Here is a 20130-nt window from a genome sequence, read left to right as displayed (position 1 = left end):
TCTCTGATTTTAAAAGCGACAGATTAAAAGGTGGGGATGCCTAGTTCTAAGGTGAAAATCAGGAACTCAATTAGAAAACTATTTGCTAAAGAGGACTTTAATTTCAGTCCTTATTTGGCTCACAGGACCATGTGTCAGTGACCTGTGATGTGTATATGGCAGTCAACTAAGCCTAATGATGACTTTTCAGCTTTTAGCTATGAACACAACCACCAGCACTAGCATTTTGGGAGATCGTGACAAAGATTTTTTAAGGGTGTATTTGTTTGTGAATTGTAAAATAAAGTAGAAAAAATACTCACCATTTCACAAACACATAAAACTTTGGGAACAAGAGTTGCACACTTGGTCCTGGGTGGCTTAGCTCCAAGCCTGACTAGAGATAAGAGGATATCTATCTATCTATGAGGATATCTATGAGTCCTGTGTATCTCTGAATTATAAGAAATGCTCCATTTAGGGGTGACCAGGTGGCTCAGTGAATAAGAGCACTGGCCTCAGAGTCGGGATGACCTGGGATCGAATCCAGGCTCAGATACTTAGCACCACACCCAGAAATAACTCGCTGTGTAACCTTGTGCAAGTTACTTAACCCCAATTGCTTTAAAAAAAAATGCTCCATTTAAAAAGAAGAAAATAATTATCATGAATGAGAAACACACCCAAACCATTACCCTAAAGCAAATATTTATAAATCATCAGGAATAAGCCAAGGAAAAAGCCAGAGAGGAGATTCTTATCTGTTTCTTCATCCCCAGGCCCATTTCAAAAGGGTTCCTACCTTTACCACATCTGTAGGCACTGGGATCATTTACCTTTTCCTTTTATGGTGGTGATGGATTTTGACTCACTCCAGTTTCCTATTCCTCGACTGGTAACTGCAGCAACCTTTTAAAATTAGAACTGAGTTAGTATGAAATAAGGGCAATGCACCAGAAATCAAAGATGCCCAGGGAGCTATAAGGTTAAGAAGTAACAAAAAGGTCCTATTTCTCTGAGGACAGGCAAATGAAATGGGGATAAAGAAGTAGTGCCCTGTCAGGGGCACTGAAGGGACCGTCAGACTCATGAGAAAATAGAATCCCACTGACTGGTGTTCCCAAGGTCTTCCTAGAGAGTGTTTATGGATAGCTAAAGGAAAAAGGCCAAAGAAAAAACTTGGTGTTATGGAGTCGTTAGTCTGTGTACGGGAATGATTTCATATTATTAATACTTTGTACAAACATGCCCTCTCTTATTTAAAGTCATCAAAACACCCGAGTCTGTTTACAAGTGTAATGTGACACAGCTGCCCCTCACTCTGTGGTGGAAGATGAGCAGGGGGAATAACATGGAAAGCACATAAGTCTGGGGACTAAAAGAACAAACATCCTGGTTAAACTCTGGAAAGAGGTGTAATACAAGTCAATGCCATTTCCTGAGGTAAAACCCACTTTTAACTTCTTCTGCTGGTGCAAATCCCAAACAGTGGGAAAGTTAGACAACTTTCTAGCTCATTCTAAACCAGGTGCTACAATGGATGGGAGTATTTTAATTGACATCAGAAAACTTGGGTTCAAATCCCATATCTCAAGTATTTACTAACTGGGCAACCTTAGGTAAGTCTCTTTACCCCTATGGGCCTCAGTTTCTTCATCTGTAAAATGAAAAAACTGGACACAACAGCTTCTGTGGTCTCTTCTGGCTTTAGAGTTAAGATTCAGATTTCTATGAATTGTTTTTCTGGAGGCTTATGTGTTCCCAGAGAATATATACTCATACTTTATTGGGAGAACTGAAAATATCCCAATGTCTTTTGGTTATAAAGTATTCTGGATCATCCATCCACTATAGTGACTTCATTAGATCAGATAAATGAGAGGGGACTATATTATCAACACAGCCAAGTGACTAAGATTAGGCCATGGTGTTAGGTCATGGAGTCTCTTCCTGCTACCATGATGGACACAAATGCTCTCCCTGGTCCTAATGAAGCTCTGTGAGTGAGGAAAAATGACATAATATACCCTTGGCTGCCGTGAAAAGACCAGAGCACTTGACCATCTGAACTTGCCTTGCCATAGATTGACATTCTCCTGATGAGTGTCATAACAGGAAGGGCTGGGTTCCATGTTAGTCCTAAATGGGGTGGGGTGGGGGGATGGAGGTAGGGAAGTAGGAAAAAACTACGACATTCAAATTTTGGGGCTTAGGCTGTCTTAAGATTTTGAAGACACACTTTAAGGGTTCTCCAAAGGGAAATTAAACCTCTGGGCTCTAGTTTGGGTACTTTGTAGGTCACTCACGTGGCTACAATACAGTCAACAGCAAGGTACTAAAAAACTGGTAATAACATTGATAGGTTCTTAAATTTTAAAGCAGGCATTAAAGATAAAAAGAGCTGGCATTTACACAGATAGCACCTTGAGGCTTGCAAAATACATTGCATGTATCTCACTTGATCCTCAAAACAATGCCATGAGGTAGGGGCTATTGCTGTCCCCATTTTACAGATGAGGCAACAGACTCATAGAGTCACAAATGTCAGAAGTGGGATGTGAAACCAGTTTTCTCCTCCCTCCAACCCCAGTCTTCTCTTCACTATACCCTACCACCTTGTCATTTATCAACTCACTCTTAAGGTATACAAAGTGTTGACCAATAAATTCTTTATTTCAGTGTAGTTACTAGGTGCTCTCTGGGAGGCCCACATCTTGGTGCCACTTCTACCATATTCCACCTAAAGTCAAGAGAGGAAGAAAAAAAAGCATACAGTCAAAAAAAAATATTTCCCATAGGTAAAAAGACTGGCCCATTCTAAATAGGCAAGCACAGGAGAAGTGGAGAAATCAAACAATCTTAGGAACTGGTAAGAGGGATTCCTGGTTGCCCAGAAGCCTGCAGCGCAGGATGGAGGAGTGCCTTGCAGATACTCACAATGTATTCTCGGACAAGTCCATGGGTATTGGCTGGGGGTGCCCAGTGGCCCACTATCACACCTTCAACTTCCTTGTGAAGTGACAACTGGAGATTCTGAGGAGCATCTGGAACTGGTAAAGAGATGGATCTGGGTTAAAACCACCTTGTATGCTAGAGAGCTGGAGGGATTTACTGGTCTCAGAGTCCACCTGATGCCACCACTGTGCGTAACCCCCACAAAGAAAACTGAGCTGTTACAACAGCTATTCCCCTTCTTTTGTCCCCAGTTTAAGTTACTTAAAATTTAATGTGCCCCTATCCAGAACATGCTTTAGAATGAAAAGGTCTTAGAGGGTTAAGGACAATGCTTCTTAGAGACTACCATGCACAAATACACCCCTAAAATATGAGATGGTATAACTAGAAAATGTGGAAACTTTCGAAACAAACAAGCCAGAACTCCTATAGCTATGTGAGTTCTGCCCCTTTCAAAGTAGTCATCTTTGTATTCATTGTAACAGGGCTGCCTTGCTCAGAAATTCTTCAGAATCCCCCTTTTGCAATTAGCCACACAAGAAAGCCTATTTTCTTTCCCATCTTGTACCAAAAATAATCTGCAGTTTGACCTGCTACCTTATTTCCCTAGGTCTGATTCTAAATGACTGTTGGCTTGTTTCAAAATATCTAACCTATGCCTAGAAGACAAAGGGGTGTCCTCACTGGGAATATTTAAAGGAACGTGATGCAGGCTCTCATGGCAATTCCAAAATGGGAATTCCAGATAATATTCTGGCCGTGTCATTGCAATCCATGTTGACTACTCTGGAGATAGTCCTGTTTTATAATCTTTAGGTTTAAAAAAAAAGACAATCAGACCCATCTCTTTAGTAATGTAATCAGTCAACTCAACAGTACTAAGCAATGGGGAACAAGTCAAAGAAAAAGAGTGAGGAGCATGGGGGGAAAGTAGAAAAGGAACAAATACTCAAAGAAGGTAATGGGGGGGGGCAGGAAGCGAGGAATGAAAGATCAGAAAATAAATCAAGGAATAAGAGGGGCACAAGACTGATCTATGGCTCACACAGGCCTTTGCTAATCAAGTTCAAAGTTAAGGAACAAGCCACATGGCCATCAGACGACCACACTTACGTCCTTCTGGGGTTCTGAGGGTGACAAAGTCATTGGTGTTGTGCACTTTTGTTAGACACTGGACTTGCACTTTGACTTGGTAGGTGGTGTCAGGTTTCAGGACTTTCAAGATGCTGATGGTTTTATTGCTATTAGTCTCCAATATTTTCCACATGCTCTCACCAACCATCCTGGGGGAGAAAACAAAGGTATTTCAGCCCTTGGAGCAATATGGAGGTGACTAAGAATATACGTCTCCATCTAAAAGCAGCCACACCAGGCTTTCCTTCACAGGAGCATCAGGACATCCAATGACAAGGAGGACCTTACACTCCTCGTGGTGGCCATCGATATGTTAGTGAATGGACTGTGAGATGAGAGGAGGCGAAGCACACCAGAAAGAACCGCACAGTGGGAAGAACTCTGAATGAGCGGCCAACGGGCCTGGGCTCTGGTCCCAGCTCTGCTGCTAAACAACTGTGTGACTTTGGGTACAATCACAAAATTGTGGAGTTGAAAGAGACCACAAGACCTGTCTAGAACACACTGCTAAACAAGAATTTCCTCTACAATCTCTCTCATAAGCCGTTATCAAGCCTCAGGTCAAGTCAAGCATTTATTAAGCACCAACTATGTTCTAGACTGTCCTTGTTCTCAAGAAGCTCCCAGCCTAGTGGTAAAAACAACATGCAGATAAGACATATCCATCTAATCTATTCTTCTATCATCTGCCTTATCTATCAACTATGTATGTATCCATTCTATCTTTTTCTTCTCTCTTTTTTTTGCTTTTTTGGAGGGAAGAAAGCAGGGCAATTGGGGTTAAATGACTTGCCCAAGGTCACACAGCTAGTAGGTGTTAAGTGTCTGAGGCCAAATTTGAACTCTGGTCCTCCTGACCCCAGGGCCGGTGCTCTGTTCACTGTACCACTAGCCACCCCTTCATTCTATCTTCTATCCTATCATTTATTCTACCATCTATGTATGTATCTATCATCTGTGTATCTACATATCTACCTACTTATCATCTATGTATGTATCTATATATCATCTACCCTATGTATCATCTATATATGTGTATCTATGTATAGTATCTATCATATTCATCTACCTACTGGTCCGACCTCTACCTATTTACCCACCCTACCTACCTATCCACTCAACTATCCTACCTATCTATCAGCCTATCTATCCATTATTTTTCCTTTCTACCCAACTATTTCTGCCTACCTATTCTGTCTCTCTATTTATCTACCTACCTACCCTATCCTTTTTATTCTATCTACCTATTTTTTACTTCCTTCCTTCCTTCCTAATCAGAAACAATCTCAGAAGGAAGGCACTAAGATTAAGGAAGACCTGGAAAGGCTTCTTCTTAGAGATGGTGACACTTTTAGATAGTTCTAATTTGAGGAACATTTTTTCCCCTTATATTAAGCCTAGAGTAGATGCCATTTCCACCCACTGTTCCTTGTTCTGCCCTCTGGGGTCACATAGAACAAGTCTAATCCTCCTTTCACATGACAGTCCTTCAAATATCTGAGGATATCATGTCCTTCCTCCATCTCTTCTTCTCTAGGCTAAATATCATCAGTTGCTTCAGCTGATCCTGATTTGGTAAAACAAGGCACTTCCCCATCCTAGCAGTTCTCTTCTCTGACAACATCCTTCCTAAAATTTGGCACCCAGAACTGAAGGGCACTCTCTAGACGTGTTCTGACCAAGGTGGGATGCAGTAAGACTCTCTCTCCCTTAATCCTGGGATTCTATCTCTCTCAATGAAGACTAAGACTAGACTAATTTTTTTTGGCTGCCATATTACATTACTGATTCATATGGAACATTGTTAAGTTCACCATTTCACCAAGTTCACCATGTCTTTACATTTATGCCTCAAATCTCACTTTGTTAAATTACTTCCATGTTTTAGTCTGTCAAGATCTTTATGGATCCTGTGACCCAATGTGTTAGTTATTCCTCTCAGTTCTGTGTCACCTACAAATAAGAGATATGTTTTTATATATGTTTTATAGGCTTTTTATACAACTGATAAAAATGTTAAACAGCATAGAGATAAACAGAGATACATGCATCACCCCACTGAAGACTTCCTCCAAGTTGGTATCACACTACAAATAATTACTCATTGGGTCTAATCATTCAACCAATTCTAAATTTTGTTGTTTAACAATTTTTCAGGCTTGTCTGACTCTTTGTGACCCAATTTGGGGTTTTCTTGGCAGAGATACTGGAGTGGTTTGCCATTCTCTAGCTCATTTTACAGATGAGGAACTGAGGCAAACAGGGTTAAATGACTTGTTCAGGGTCACAATAGCTAATAAGTGTCTGAGGCCAGATTTGAACTCAGGAAAGTGAGTTTTCCTGACTCTATGCCCCATTCTTTGTCTACTGTGTCACCTAGTTTACCTAGCTATATTAAAATCTAGCTGGTGTCTTTTCGTATCTTCCACAAGCATAGAGACTGATAAATACTTTACTAAAAGTTATGTAAACTCTAGTTTCAGTACTGACCCAATCAACTATCTGGTAAAACTATCAAAAGCAGCACTCTGAAGCCAGAAGGAATTGGGTTCAAGTTCTACCTATGACACATAACTGGTTGTATAACCTTGGGCAAGTCACTTAACTTCTCACTGTCCCAAGGAACTCTTTAACACTACAAGTTTCAGAGAAGGTACTGAACTGCATTGGTAGACAATTTCCTCATCTGGGAGTTTCACCCATGAAATCACAGGTAAAAAATCGCTATCCACATAGGTTTGGCATTATATGCCAAACTGACTGTGATCACTTCTACTTTTTCTAGACATTCAATAGCCATCCTTCTGATAATGGTGTGTTCTGGAATTTTGCAAGGAATGCAAGTAACATTTGACTTTTTCTAATCTTGAGTTACTACTTCTGACCTCCATAACCTTTTAAATATCACTGGTCACCCAAGAATCAAATCTGCCAGTTCTTTCAAGACTCAAAGATGTAGTTTATCTAGGCCTGGTGACTTAAACTCATCCTAGGCTCTCTTACACATAGTTTTTGTTTTGTGAATAGCTCTCCCTATCTTGCCCAGGCTAAAAAAGAAATACTCACTGGCCTAACCCCACTGATGATCAGGATGGAAGCACTGGCTTGAGCCAGTTCACTCCTCTGTAGGAAGACTAGTGGAGTCCCTTCTCTGGACTCCCTACTCAGAGCTCAACATGTCAATGCCAGACTTAGTGAAGGCACCCTTCTGGCATAAGTCCTTCTGCTGCTCAGAACTGCTGAGCTCAAGCAATCCACCAGCCTCAGCCTTCCTCAGAAATAGGGAATGCAGGCATGTCCCACTACCTGGCACTCTGGGATCTGCAAACTTATCTTCTATTTTAGTACATACTTGATCCTTAAAAAAGCATAATGGTTGATTAATTGAAAGCCTTTTTTGATTAGATTTGTGAGACTCTGGCAAATGTACTTTTACCAGCCCTTCATTAGATGTACTTCCATTCTCCACAATCTTCTGAACACCACTGATGGTGGCTCATCAATCACACTGGTCAGTTCTTTCAGGAACCTGAGATGGGAGTGCGCAGTGGGCTTGAAGGAAGGAAGACATGAGTTCAAGTTTGGCCTCAAGACCCTTACTATCTGGGCTACCTTGGGGCAAATCCTTTAATTTCTGTTTGCCTCAATTTACTCAACTGTAAAATGGAGATAAGAAGGAACCTACAACCTTGGTAGCCCATGGTGACTAGATGACTTCTATGGGTCCTTCTAGAGCTGAAATTACACACACATACATGTAAACGTTTACATACACACCTTCACAATACAAATAGATAATAATCTTGGGAGTTTTATGTATACTTGTTTATAACCATATAGTATATTTTAATTATATCTAGTACACACACGTCGTATATGTATATTATATTAATTATATATAACATATGCATAATGTATATTACATATACGTATATATTTGTAACTCCCGGGATATAAATATAGATATACACATATGTATATATTTATCTATACGTGTATGTGTATTTATATATGTCTGCTTGTATGTGTGTATCCCTAGTCATCTTCTGAGTAGCTATTTATCAGATACCTATTTTGTGCAAGGCAGGGAGATACAAAGCTCCATAGACACAGATCCCGCTTGGGCAGTTGTCCACTACTAACCTACAGGATATATACAAATAAGTACAAACTTGTACAAATGACAGGGGTACAAGAGGTAGCAAGCAAATGTAAAGAAAAACCTAAGGGGGCACTAGGTGGTGCAGTGAACAGAGCACTGGCCCTGGAGTCAGGAGCCTCAGATACTTAACACTTACTAGCCATGTGACCTTGGGCAAGTCACTCAACCCCAAATGCCCTGCCTTCTCCCCTCCAAAAAAGCAAAAACAAAAACCAAAAACACCTGAGGAGGGTATGTACATCATTTCACCTTGGGAGCTGGGTCCTGATAGAAGGTAGGGATTTCAAAAGATGGGAATGGGGGTTGTGGAAATCCAGTCCAGGTATGGGAAATGGTATGAACAGAAGAATGGAGACAGAAAAGAGCTGATTATGGAGTGTAGTTTTGTCTGACTGAAACACAGGATGATCCCAGAACTCACCGGTAATAGATATTATACACACAGGATGCTGCTGGCATTTTTTTCGGCCGTGTCCAAGTCAAAGTAACATCACCAGAGAAATCAGCTGTCCACTGGAGATTCTGTACCTTATATACAGTTGTCTCCTCTACAAAGATAAAGGGATTAGCGAGAGAGTGGGAGAAAATACTGCTTCATCTAGTCTTGGGTTTGAAGGGCCCTCTGGGGGTCACTTAATCCCTTACCCAGCTTCCTGACCAAGCTGGGATGACAGCGATGTTGAAAGGCCCTAGCCCTCTTAAAATAAATCCCAGGCAAGAATGCTAGAACCTCCCTAACTGCAAATCTTTCAGGGGTCCCATATCCTTTATAGCCACATTGCATCTCTTTGCATTTTTGCTCAAATCTGTCGTGTTGAAATGTTACCAGAGGTGCCAAAAGCAAATAAGACCGGCATTTATTATTGCTTCAATCACCAGAGCACTACTTAATATGCTCTCAAGGAGAAGGCAATGAGTCGAGTTGAAGCACAACGCTATTTAAAACACCAATGGCTGCGTGTCCACAATGAGAAAGAACACAGCTAAAACAAAGCCAGGAAGGAGTAGGCCTAGTGATAAGGTAGGGATGGTGTCAGGGTTTCAAAGTCTAGCCTATTCTCATTTTCCTTAAGGGAATCAGGAGAAAGGCACAGTTTTACTTACAGGTGGAATGAAGAATAAGAAGACCCATAGCTCCTTACAGAGGGACCCTTGGTTACCTTGAGAACAAAGGATCGACTGTCTAAACAGGTCAGTGGGGAGAAAAGTCACTCACCAGTACAGCTCCTTTCATCACTGCCATCAGAACAGTCCAGGAAGCCATCACAGCGCTCCGACAGGACGATGCAGGCCTCCCCATCCTCACACATGTACCGTCCACTGACACAAGTTAATGTGCTGCGTGTAGCTAGAAAACAGCAACAACAAATACAATAAAATTCAAACACTCACAGCAACCATGATAAAAAGATAGGAGTAATAGATTCCATTAGTTCAGCCTGAGGCTCCAGATCTGTTCATGTCTGTTTTCAGTGTCTGGCTTTTTTTCAGCTGAATTAGCTTTATTTAGAGGAGTCAGAATTAACCATGCAAAGGGGAAAGATTCATAGCTCATAATTCTATATACCTTAAAGTTTACAAAGTGAGTCCTTCATTCACACACCATACACACAAACTCTGTGGCTCTCGTGCATTCATGTGCCAATATCTTCAACATGAAATGCTCTGGAGAAGGCAGACTAATACATAGCTCAGGGGAACACCTCAATCTCTTTGACTTCACAATGTCTGAGCAATGATAACAATAGTGAAAATAACTGCTATTACTATGGGCAGCTAGGTGGCACAGTGGATAGAATGTTGGGCCTGAAGTCAGGAAGATGAGTTAAATATGGCCTCAGACACTTACTAATCACATAACCCTGGGTAAACCATTTAACCTTTGTTAGCCTCAGTTTCCTCTCTGCAAAATGGAGATAAAAATAGCACCCATTTCCTGGGGTTGTTTTGATGATCAAATGAGATAACAACTGGCACATAATAATCACTATATAAAGTTAGCTATCATTATCATCACCATTATTGATGTATATAGCACTTATATTTTTTCAAATTTTTCAAAATATTTTCACATAAAATGGGATAATGTATGCAAAAAGATTTGGAAAGGCTGAAAAAGCCATACAAATATATTCTCTCTATTTTTTACTGACCCATTGCATAGTATTATAAGATTAAATCAAGAAAATATCTCAATAAAATAGAAGCCCTCAAAATCAAATTCTGACTGTGAAAGAAGTTCATCCTGAAGAAAAAGGAAAGTCAGCGTTGCTGCACAGGCAGCTCTCTGATGATCTCAGATTTCAAAAGGGCATGTACAAAGGATAGAAGAGGTGGCATATAAACTGGGGTGAAAAAATACTCTGGACCTAGAAGAGAATGGGAGGAGGTGATCATTAAGGTCTCTTCTAGCTTTCAATCCTTTCATCTCTCTGAAGCAGATAAAGGGAGAGTATCACTTCTATTTTGAAGGAAGGAAAGAAGGAAGGAAGGAAGGAAGGAAGGAAGGAAGGAAGGAAGGAATCCTGCCAGGTACTAAATAAAAGATCAATGTCAGCCTGGAAGGAAGTTTCCACTGGACTCACGTTAGGTTCAAACTCTGGCTCTACAACATACTAATGACACTGAACATTTTCATACGAGACCCTTTCTTGTCTAACATTTTAGCCAATAACTTCGATAAAAATATTGAAGGCGTGCTTACTCAATTTTTACTATGCACAAAGGCTGACTGGTGTAAGCTATAGGATGAAGAATAAAATCATGCTTTTAAAAGGATGCTGATGTGCTGGAATAACCAGAACAAGGCAAAATTCCTTAAGGATAAATATCAATTCCTGCACTTGAGTTCAAAAATTCAATTGCTAAGCACTGAGAGCTCTGGTTTAATAGCAATTTAAGTGATACTTAGGGGTTCTAGGTGGATGCATGCGCAACATGAGTCTAGTGTGACCTGGCTGCCCCAAAAGCTAATGTTATCTTAGGCTAGATTAATAACAATAATAATCATAGCAACAATGTATTGCATTGAGAACAAAAGAGACAGAAGTTACAGTGTTCTCTGAACTAAGTATGAATACATATACACACATGATATATATATATACATACACATATACACACATGCACATATAAAATAGACACAGATGTAGTTATCTGTTCACTGAGGCATTAATTAACAAACTGAAGTGTTTCCAGAAGAGTGTGACCAAGACAGTGAAGAACCTAAAAATTACATCATAGACTCATGGGTTCTGAGAAATTTTTGTCATGGAAAAGGGCAATGGAAGAAGAGACAGAAGAGGGGAATTCTAACTCTGGCTCTGTCTTACTAGTTATATGAGCTCACTTAAGCAACTGTGCTTTCATTTCTTGTCCTTCCTATGTCATAGAGTCAATGAAAAGTCAAATGAAATCATGTATGTAAAAGCATTTTGTATAGTATAAAGGGTTAGACAAATGTCAGAAATGATGGTGAGGAGGAAGAGGACTGCTGCCATTTTGGGAATGGCTGAAGGAACTGGGGATTATTAATCTGGAGAAGAGAAGATTTGGCTAGGGACACGAGTCACCTTCAAAGTTTCAAGGGTTGTTTTATGAAACTATATGGCTCTGCAGGGCAGAACTAGCAGCAAATGATGAATGTTATAGAGAAGCACATTTTGGTTCAATATAAAAAAAGAACTTCCTAAAAGTAAGAGCTCTTCAAACGTGGAATGGGTTACAACCTTATGAGGTCATGCAAGTTATCGCTGGAAGCTTCCCAGCAGAATCTGAATGACCAACTGTAAGGGACACTATGGATGATGTTTGTGTGCTGGGTAATAAGTTGGATTAGGTGACTATTAGATGAAGTTGGATTAAAGTCTTTTTCCAGTTCTATGAGGGAACAGACATTATTATTCCCATTTGAAAGATGAAAATATCAAGAACAAAGTTAACCACCTTGTTCAAAATCAAGCAGGTGGTTATTGGGAGAGACTGGAGATCAGAACCCAGTTTTCTTTCCACCAGACTCTAGTCCCTCCTTAATTACGCTATCCTTCCCACAGGGAAGATACACAAGGCTCATTATCAGTTGGACACCCACTTTAACCTCTGACAGCAGTGATGGATTCACATGGATTCTTCCATACTCTCACCCAGTTAGCTTTGTAACCAGAGCTTGCATATTTGAGATGGTGACAAGGCCTATTGTGGAAATCTACAGTCATGAAACAGAACAAAGTTAACTGGCCCTCAAAGGGATGGATGGAACCTTTGATCGTGACCTTGTAAGCAAGGAGGTGACTAGGTACATGTCACATTCTTCAAGTACAGCTTGGAAGTCTCTGTCTTTTCATCTAGAACAGCATCATCTTTGGCTTTCTGACCTTCCCACCCTCTCCCTAGGCAGCAGTCTTTTGGGTGTGAATTGAATAGGCTTGGAAATATCTGTTAAGCCACCCCTACCCCACCTCCTTCAAAAGTCACAGAAACTGTCCAAATGATGTATTTTATCTTTAACATGTGTTCCATAGAACAGTGTGCCATGAAATGGATACAAGTAAGCTAAGAACAAATGAAAAAAAGGAAACCCTCCCCATCCCTTTTTAAAAAGATGGTAATACCAGAAATCCCTAACTCCCAGTGACAAATAAAATTACTCTGAAGCACTAAGTCCATGTAACCTTTTATATGGATGTTTTCAGAGCAGTGACAGGCACAAATGTTTATTAACCACTTACTTCGAGCAGAGAACTGAGCTGTATGCTGGGGAGGAGTGGGAGGGCATACAAAGCCTAAAACAGGGGTGTCAAACTCACTGCCCAAGTGGCCCTCAAAACTCCTGAGTGCAGCCTGAACCAGATAAAAATGTAATTGGGAAATACTTAACAAAATAAATAAAAATACAGTGCAAGACAGATCACGTTAGTCTGTGATTTTCTAAGTCAATATGCAGCCTGCAGGCATCAATTTTGTAATTATGAATTCACTGGTCTAGAACAGCATAGTCCCTGACCCCAACTCTTTATGATCATATAACAATGACATGCCTGTACATATCTGTATATAGATAAAGACACACACACATACAGAGACTCCACTGAAGTAGGGACATACAGCTCACAGGGAAATTAAGCACCAAGAAGAGAAGACCAACAGTAGAAATCAGGCTTCCTAAGGGCTCTTTGGCACTTACGACAGTGGGACTCATCCATGCCGTCCTGGCAGTCCCTATGACCATCACAGCGCTTCCAATTGGGGATGCATTTCTTTGGTTGTTGGCACTCAAATTCAAACCTGCTGCAACGTCCAAGCTGGGTAGTGGTGGAGGTCGATGAGACATTAGCTGAGAAAGGAGACAAGAAGATCGTTAAAACCTCAGGACAAAGGTGAAGGGCCAGTGAACACTGGGAACAACACAGAAAGAGCTGCAAAAAGGTCTCAGAGTGCTAGAAAGTGTGATGATAGAATGTGTAACATAGGGGTTTGACAAGAAGGGAGTGAGAGATAATCTGCTCTATTCCACTCAAAATTGCTGGAGGCCATGGTACAGCTGAGATTAAAGAACACTGATTAAGAATAAAGCATGACCTTCAAAAGAACTGGAGTAAGGGCTGTAGTGCCAGATGCTATCTGAAGGATCTAAGGGAGAACCTGGGCAGAATGAGAAGTCATGGATAGATCATAACTTGGATCAATAGACAATGAGTTCTCATATTGATAAGATCACAGATCTACTGGTACATGGAAATATTTGAGAGCAGAATAATGAAAATGGTTCAGAGGCTGGGTCTTGGGGCAAAGGATAAAGTAAAGGGATAACTCATCTTAGCACACGAATTACTAACCATATACCACTGTCTAGTGTGTTAGTGAGGGCTTCTGTTCTCATTACACACTTGTGATCTTTGGGGGGAGACAAGCTTTATGTACATAAAACAACTAGAAAGCAATTCATGAAAATACAATTGAGGGCGAAAATGTACAATTCAAAATACAAAAGGGGGAGAGATCAGAGTGTACTAAGGTTATAATAGAAGGTCTCACTGAAAGAGTCACATAAAAGATAAGGATGTAACAACTCTCAGGTCTAGGTCAGAAGATTTCTTCAGGTTCTTTCTCTAAAAGTTACAGCCTTATATATTCTGAAAAATGTTCAGGGCAAAGAGGAGGCCAGCTTCAGTGGAAGAAGGGGTAGATGTAGGGGAAAAGTACAAACTAGAGTGGTAACAGATAGGCAGCATTATGGAAGTCCTTGAACATTATGGAAGTCCTTGAACAGAAAGCTGAGGAGTCTAAGCAGGAGAGTAACACAATGAAGAAAGGAAGACCAGGATGTGGACATAATTTGTTATGCAAAGTATGAGTGATTATTCTCTATTTCTACAAAATAAGAAATAGGTTCAAAATATACAGATATAGGAAAAATTCAGATTAGACAAAAGGAATACTATTTTTTCTTGAAATTGTGAATCAAGAGATCTGGATTCTAATCTCTGTTGTATCATTTGCAGGATTTGCAGTAAGTCAGTTCATTTCTCTGAACTTCATTATCCACTTAATAAAACGGAAGGGATCAAATCAGACAACATTCAAAGGGAGGGGTTCTTAATCATTTCTGTGTCACAGACCCCTTTGGCAGTCTGATGAAGCCTAAAGTCCTCTTCTCAGAAAAATACTTTTAACTGCATAAAATAAAAGTACATAGTATTGCAAACAAAATCAATTCTATAAAAATATAATTATCGAAATATTTTTTTTCAAGTTCATGGATTCTAAGTTAAGCACTCCTGCTCTTGCAGCTGTTAACAATCAATGATTCACATAATCACATGTGTCTGAGCTGAAAAGGAACCCTAAAGACTTGGTCCAGATGTCAAAACTGAGGATGTGATATATTCAACATCCTACAGCTACTAAGTGACAGAGAGCCAGGATGTGAACCCAAGCCTCCTGAGCCCACGTTCCATTTAGAGTAATCTAGAGAAGGGTTCATTCATTCAATAAACATTTATTGAGTGCCTACTATGTGCCGGGCACTGTGCTAAGCACTGTAGAAGCTCTTCTAGGATGACCTTTAAGAACAAGACACTCATCTAGCCATGTTTCTATTTTGCCTGAAGTGAGACGTGTGAATTAGCTGACCTCTAGAGGTCTTTAGAAATCTATACATTCCAGGCATGAAGGACAGCCAGTTCAAAGGCACAGAGACAGTGGATGGAGCATCTTCTTAGAAGAACAATGAGGAGAGTTTGGCTGAGTGATGCGTAATGGGGCTGGAGGTACAGGAAATCTAGACAGGGTAGAAGAAGGGACCAGGCTGGTGCATCACCATATATAACCACTAGATGGTAGTCTTCGACCCTTTTTTGAGGAGTAAATTTACATGCCTGTCTGTTCACTCCTAGAGGGTTAAACATTAAAGTCTATTCCTATGCACACTTCCAGCTGCACTTCCTGCCCAGGGAGAAAGGTGTGGAGCCATGGAGACGGGAAGGAGAAAGCCAGAAGAGTCTAGCAGCAAGTGCAGAGGGCCAGTAACAACTCCATTGTTCTGTCTTTTCCCTGTCACTCTATATAAATCTGATTTACAATTGCTATCTCTGAAGAGGCTGCTGTAGTGGAAGTTAGCTCCATCTTTACACCTACCTCCTCAAAAGAAAAGAAGGCAGTGGAGTTAGGAAGAGCTAAGTTCCAGTCCAGCCTCAGGCACTAGTTGTATGACCCTTAACCCCCATGTGCCTCAGTTTCCCCATCTGAAAAATCATAAGAGTAACAGCAGCTATCTCCCAAGGGGTTATTGTAAGGATCAAATGAGACAATATTTGTAAACAGCTTTGAAAATCTTAAAGCATGACATAAAAATGCTAGCTATTATTATTAAGAAGCTAACATGTTATAGTGCAAAGATCACTAGGTTAGAGTTTAGAACACCTGGGTTCAAATTTCAGCTCTACCTCAGCTGGGGGGTTTTGGGGGTGGGGTATGCACACAGTGGATAGAGTTCTGGACCTGGAGTCAGGAAGACTTGAATTCAAATTTGGCCTCAGATACTTACTAGCTCTGTGATTCTGAGTAATTCGGTTATTTGGGTAATTAACGTCTTTCTGCCTTAGTTTCCTCAACTATAAAGTGGAGATAATAACAGCACCTACCTCGCAGGATTGTTGTGAGGATCCAATAAGATAATATTTGTAAAGTGCTCAATGCAATGCCTGGTATTGCTCCCCTCCCCAGCTCCCATTTTGCTGTGTGACCTCAGGTAAGTCATTTCTCCTTTCTGAGGCTCTGTTCTGTCTGCTATAAAGTGACAGTGTTTGCCCAGATGATATCTATGACCCCCTCCTGCCCCTGACAGCCTTCTGAGGCAGGGCCTCTGCATTCATTTCTCCCTATGGTATCATGTGTACTGCTTGAGAAAGAGTCTGACAGACACTTTTTCATGGTGACTTCCAGAAACCTGGGGCTCTCTAAAGAGGGGCAGCCTAAAGAGGCTCGCTCAGCAGAGGTATCCTCCACAGGTGGGAGGTAGAGGCTGGAGCTCTGAAACTCACCAGCGGTGGGGCAGGCTTCCTCATCAGAGCCATCAGGGCAGTCTTTGTACCCATCACACGCCCAGCTGTTCATAATGCAGGCACCACTGTTACAGCGGAAGTAATTGGGCAGACATGTGGAAGGCCTTGTCGTCGTGCTGGGGGGAAGGAGATGTGAATCTGCAAAAAACACAGAGCAACAAAACCGTGAGAAGTCAACACTGCACACAGGAAGCTGATCCCACAGCCTCTAAGTCTGACTGGCTCCCTGGACCCTGCAAGGCTGATGTGGAAGCAGGGTGGGCAGAGACAGGTACACATCAGAAGGCCAGATAATTCAAATGTTATTTACTTGGTGGCTTTGGGATGAGTTGAGGTTTGTATGTACAGGAGTGGCAAACTTACCATCCCAACTATGTCTGGTTCAGGCCAGGACTGAAACGGGCTTGTATTCTTGGGGTATATATGTTAGCCGAGGCTAGAAAGGAGAGGGCTTAGAGGGTGCTGGGTGGCAGGAAAATCCCCCTTGGGCCTGAACATTTGGGGTGGTTAACCCTAAGTTGACTAGACTGTCAAGTGCAAGGACCCAAAGTGCAAAGCTAGAAGCTGCCCGCTAAGATAGAGAGAAAGATCATCATAAGGTTCAAGTCTCAAGAGCTGACATTTCCTAGTACCTGACCTCGGCCAGATTATCGACCTTTTCTGATCCTGTTCCATTTGTTAAAACGAAGATAATATTTGCACTCCCCAGAGCCCAGGGTTGTAGAGAGAATTTAATATGAGCATTGGGCCTGGAGTCAGCACAATCTGAATTCAAATCCAGACTCAAGACACTTACTAGTTGGGTGGCCTGGGCAAGACAAGTAGCTTCTGTTTGCCCCAGTTTTCTTAACTACAAAATGGGGATAAGAATAATACCCACCTCCCAAGGTCACTGTGAGGACCAACTGAGATGATATTTGTAAAGCTAAACTCAGCACAGTGCCTGGCACTTAGCGCACTATAAATGTTTGTTACTGTTATTATTTTTCTTACCCTTTAAAAATTTTATTTTATTTTTTCTAAAACAAATACACAAAAAGGAAAAGAAGCATATAAACTTAAATACAAAATAAGAAAAGAAAAAATGCCATATGCAAAGCAAAACATAAAAGAGGATTCAAAATATACAGCAACAGATTTCCATTTCAAGAAAGCCTATGTAATAGATACTACATGTTGTGCTAAGAGCTAGCTATCCATCTTTTCTTTGACTCCTTGTAAGTTTCCGTTTGTTCTCTGCTTAACTTTTTCCTTTGTTCTTTTTCTTCTCCTTCTACTTCTTCTCCTACCCCCCAGGCTACAATTAGGCATGGATATATATTTATATAGAGATCTATACATACACATATACATATATACATGTACATACATACATAAACATGTACTTTCCTTAACAAATTTTATTCTTGATCTCTGTTTTATGTTTGTGTCTCTCTCTTATTTCCTATCCCTCTTAATGCCTCTACTTTATTTCTACCTGCTACCTTGGGTACTTAGCCTACCCCCCCAAGGATCTCTCCCTTATTCTCCCATTCCCATAAATCTAAACACCCTTCTGTAGCCCCCTATAACTTATTCCCTCACCTCACCTTTAGAGATCCCTCCTTTCTCCTCCCCCCATCTGTTTACCATTTTATTTCTTCTGAATTTAGAACTTTTATTCTTTTCTAGATATATATGTATATGTGTGAGTATATCTGTATCCATCCATCCATCCATCCATCCACCCACCCATCATTCCCTCTTGAACCCATTCCTGATGAAAGCAGGTTTCTAGAACTACTCGTCCTCCTCCCCTCTCTAATTCCCTTGGGTCAGTTCTTCCTCTTGCACCTCACCTGTGTAAGATAATTACTCATTTCAGCTGTTCCTAAACAGTTTTACTTTTGCTAGTTGTATCATATTCAGGTCTACCCCAATCTTTCCTACAAAGTACCCAATTACTAATAACAATCTCAGACATACATTTTACATACATGAAAGGTAAACAGTCAGTCTACTGAATCCCTTGTAATTAGTCTCTGGTTTGTACCTTACATTTCTCTTGACTCTTGTATGTCAAATATTCTATTAAGTTCAGGTTTCTTTTGAACAAAGTCCTGAAAGTTTGACAGTTCATTAAACATCCTTTTTTTTCCCCACTGAGGACTATGCTTAGTTTTGCTTGGTATATCTTCGGTCAGAAGCCCAGTTCTTTTGCTCTTTGATATGTAGTGTTCCAAGAACTGTGGTCTTTTAGCGTCACCACTGCTAGGTCTTGTGAGATTCTAAATTGTGGCACTGCCATATGTAAATTGGTTTTTTTCTTGCTGCTTGTAATATTTTATCCTTGGGCTGGCAGTTTCAGAATTTGACTATAATATTCCTATGAGTTTTCCTCTTAGGATCTCTTTCAGGTGGCAATTGGTGGATTTTTATTCTATTTCTACTTTCCCCTCTTGTTCTAATGCTTCAGGACAATTTTATTTAATTATTTCTTGAATTATTATATTAAGATTCTTTTTTTGATCACAGCTTTCAGGCATTCCAATTATTCTTATGTTTTCTCTTCTCGATCTGTTCTCAAAATCCGTTGTTTTTCTTATGAGATGTTTCACATTCTCTTCTATTTTTTCATTCTTTATATTTTGTTTTATTATTGTTATTTTTTTTTTGCCGTTTGGAGGGCAACTGGGCAAAATGGGCAATTAAGTGACTTGCCCAAGGTTACACGGCTAGTCTTTTTGTGTGGGTGTTAAGAGTCTGAGGCCGGAACAGGACTTGGGTCCTCCTGACTCCAGGCCGATGCTCACTGCGCCACCTAGCCGCCTCTGTTTTATTATTTCTTGATCTCTTATAACTTTCCTGGCTTTCCCTTGCCCAATTCTGATTTTCAGTTGTTTTCTTCCTTAAGATTCTGGATCTCCTCTTCTAATTAGTTCACTTTCTTTTAATAATCTTGTTTTTCTCTCTCATTTGATTTTAAAAGTATTTTTTTTAAGTTTTCCTATGGATTCTTTTTGGGCGGGTGACCATTTGACATTACTCTTTGGGGTAGAAGAGAGTTTCTTTACTTCAGTCTTCAGTATCCTTCTCTGAAGACAAAACCCTGGCCTCTATTCTCAGAGTAGTTCTCTATGGTTAGATTCTTTCTCCTTTGCCTTTTATTTGTTCTAGCTTAGTTTTTATAATCACTAGTCCTAGGGATAGTGCCTCTGGCCTCAGATCTTCAGTTCTCTTCTCTGGCCAGGAACTGAAACCAAGACCTCCAGCCTCCACTGCTTCTGCACTCATCAGGTGCACTTCTTGTCCCAGGCCATGTCTGCACAGTACAGCTGAATCTGGTGTTCCTTGTCAGCA

The 20130-nt window shown here is 40.6% G+C and overlaps 1 protein-coding gene across 1 annotated transcript in view; it reads right to left on the bottom strand.

The window, feature by feature from the left end:
* Window positions 1-20130, bottom strand: part of SORL1 (sortilin related receptor 1) — a 207312-nt gene that overhangs the window by 24991 nt on the left and 162191 nt on the right. Inside the window, exons 31-38 of the mRNA XM_069070073.1 lie at window positions 16771-16929; window positions 13413-13562; window positions 9447-9578; window positions 8652-8778; window positions 4048-4217; window positions 2917-3029; window positions 2615-2719; window positions 816-888 (exon numbers count right to left, since the gene is read on the bottom strand). Coding sequence (XP_068926174.1) covers window positions 816-888; window positions 2615-2719; window positions 2917-3029; window positions 4048-4217; window positions 8652-8778; window positions 9447-9578; window positions 13413-13562; window positions 16771-16929 — 1029 coding nt within the window. The remainder of the gene's footprint in view (window positions 1-815; window positions 889-2614; window positions 2720-2916; window positions 3030-4047; window positions 4218-8651; window positions 8779-9446; window positions 9579-13412; window positions 13563-16770; window positions 16930-20130) is intronic.

The sequence above is a fragment of the Petaurus breviceps genome, unplaced genomic scaffold, assembly GCF_028583685.1.
Source record: "Petaurus breviceps papuanus isolate PSGF00001 unplaced genomic scaffold, PetGlider_PUasm1.0 90804, whole genome shotgun sequence".
Lineage (NCBI taxonomy): Eukaryota > Metazoa > Chordata > Mammalia > Diprotodontia > Petauridae > Petaurus > Petaurus breviceps.
This window is presented reverse-complemented; position numbering and strand designations above follow the sequence as displayed.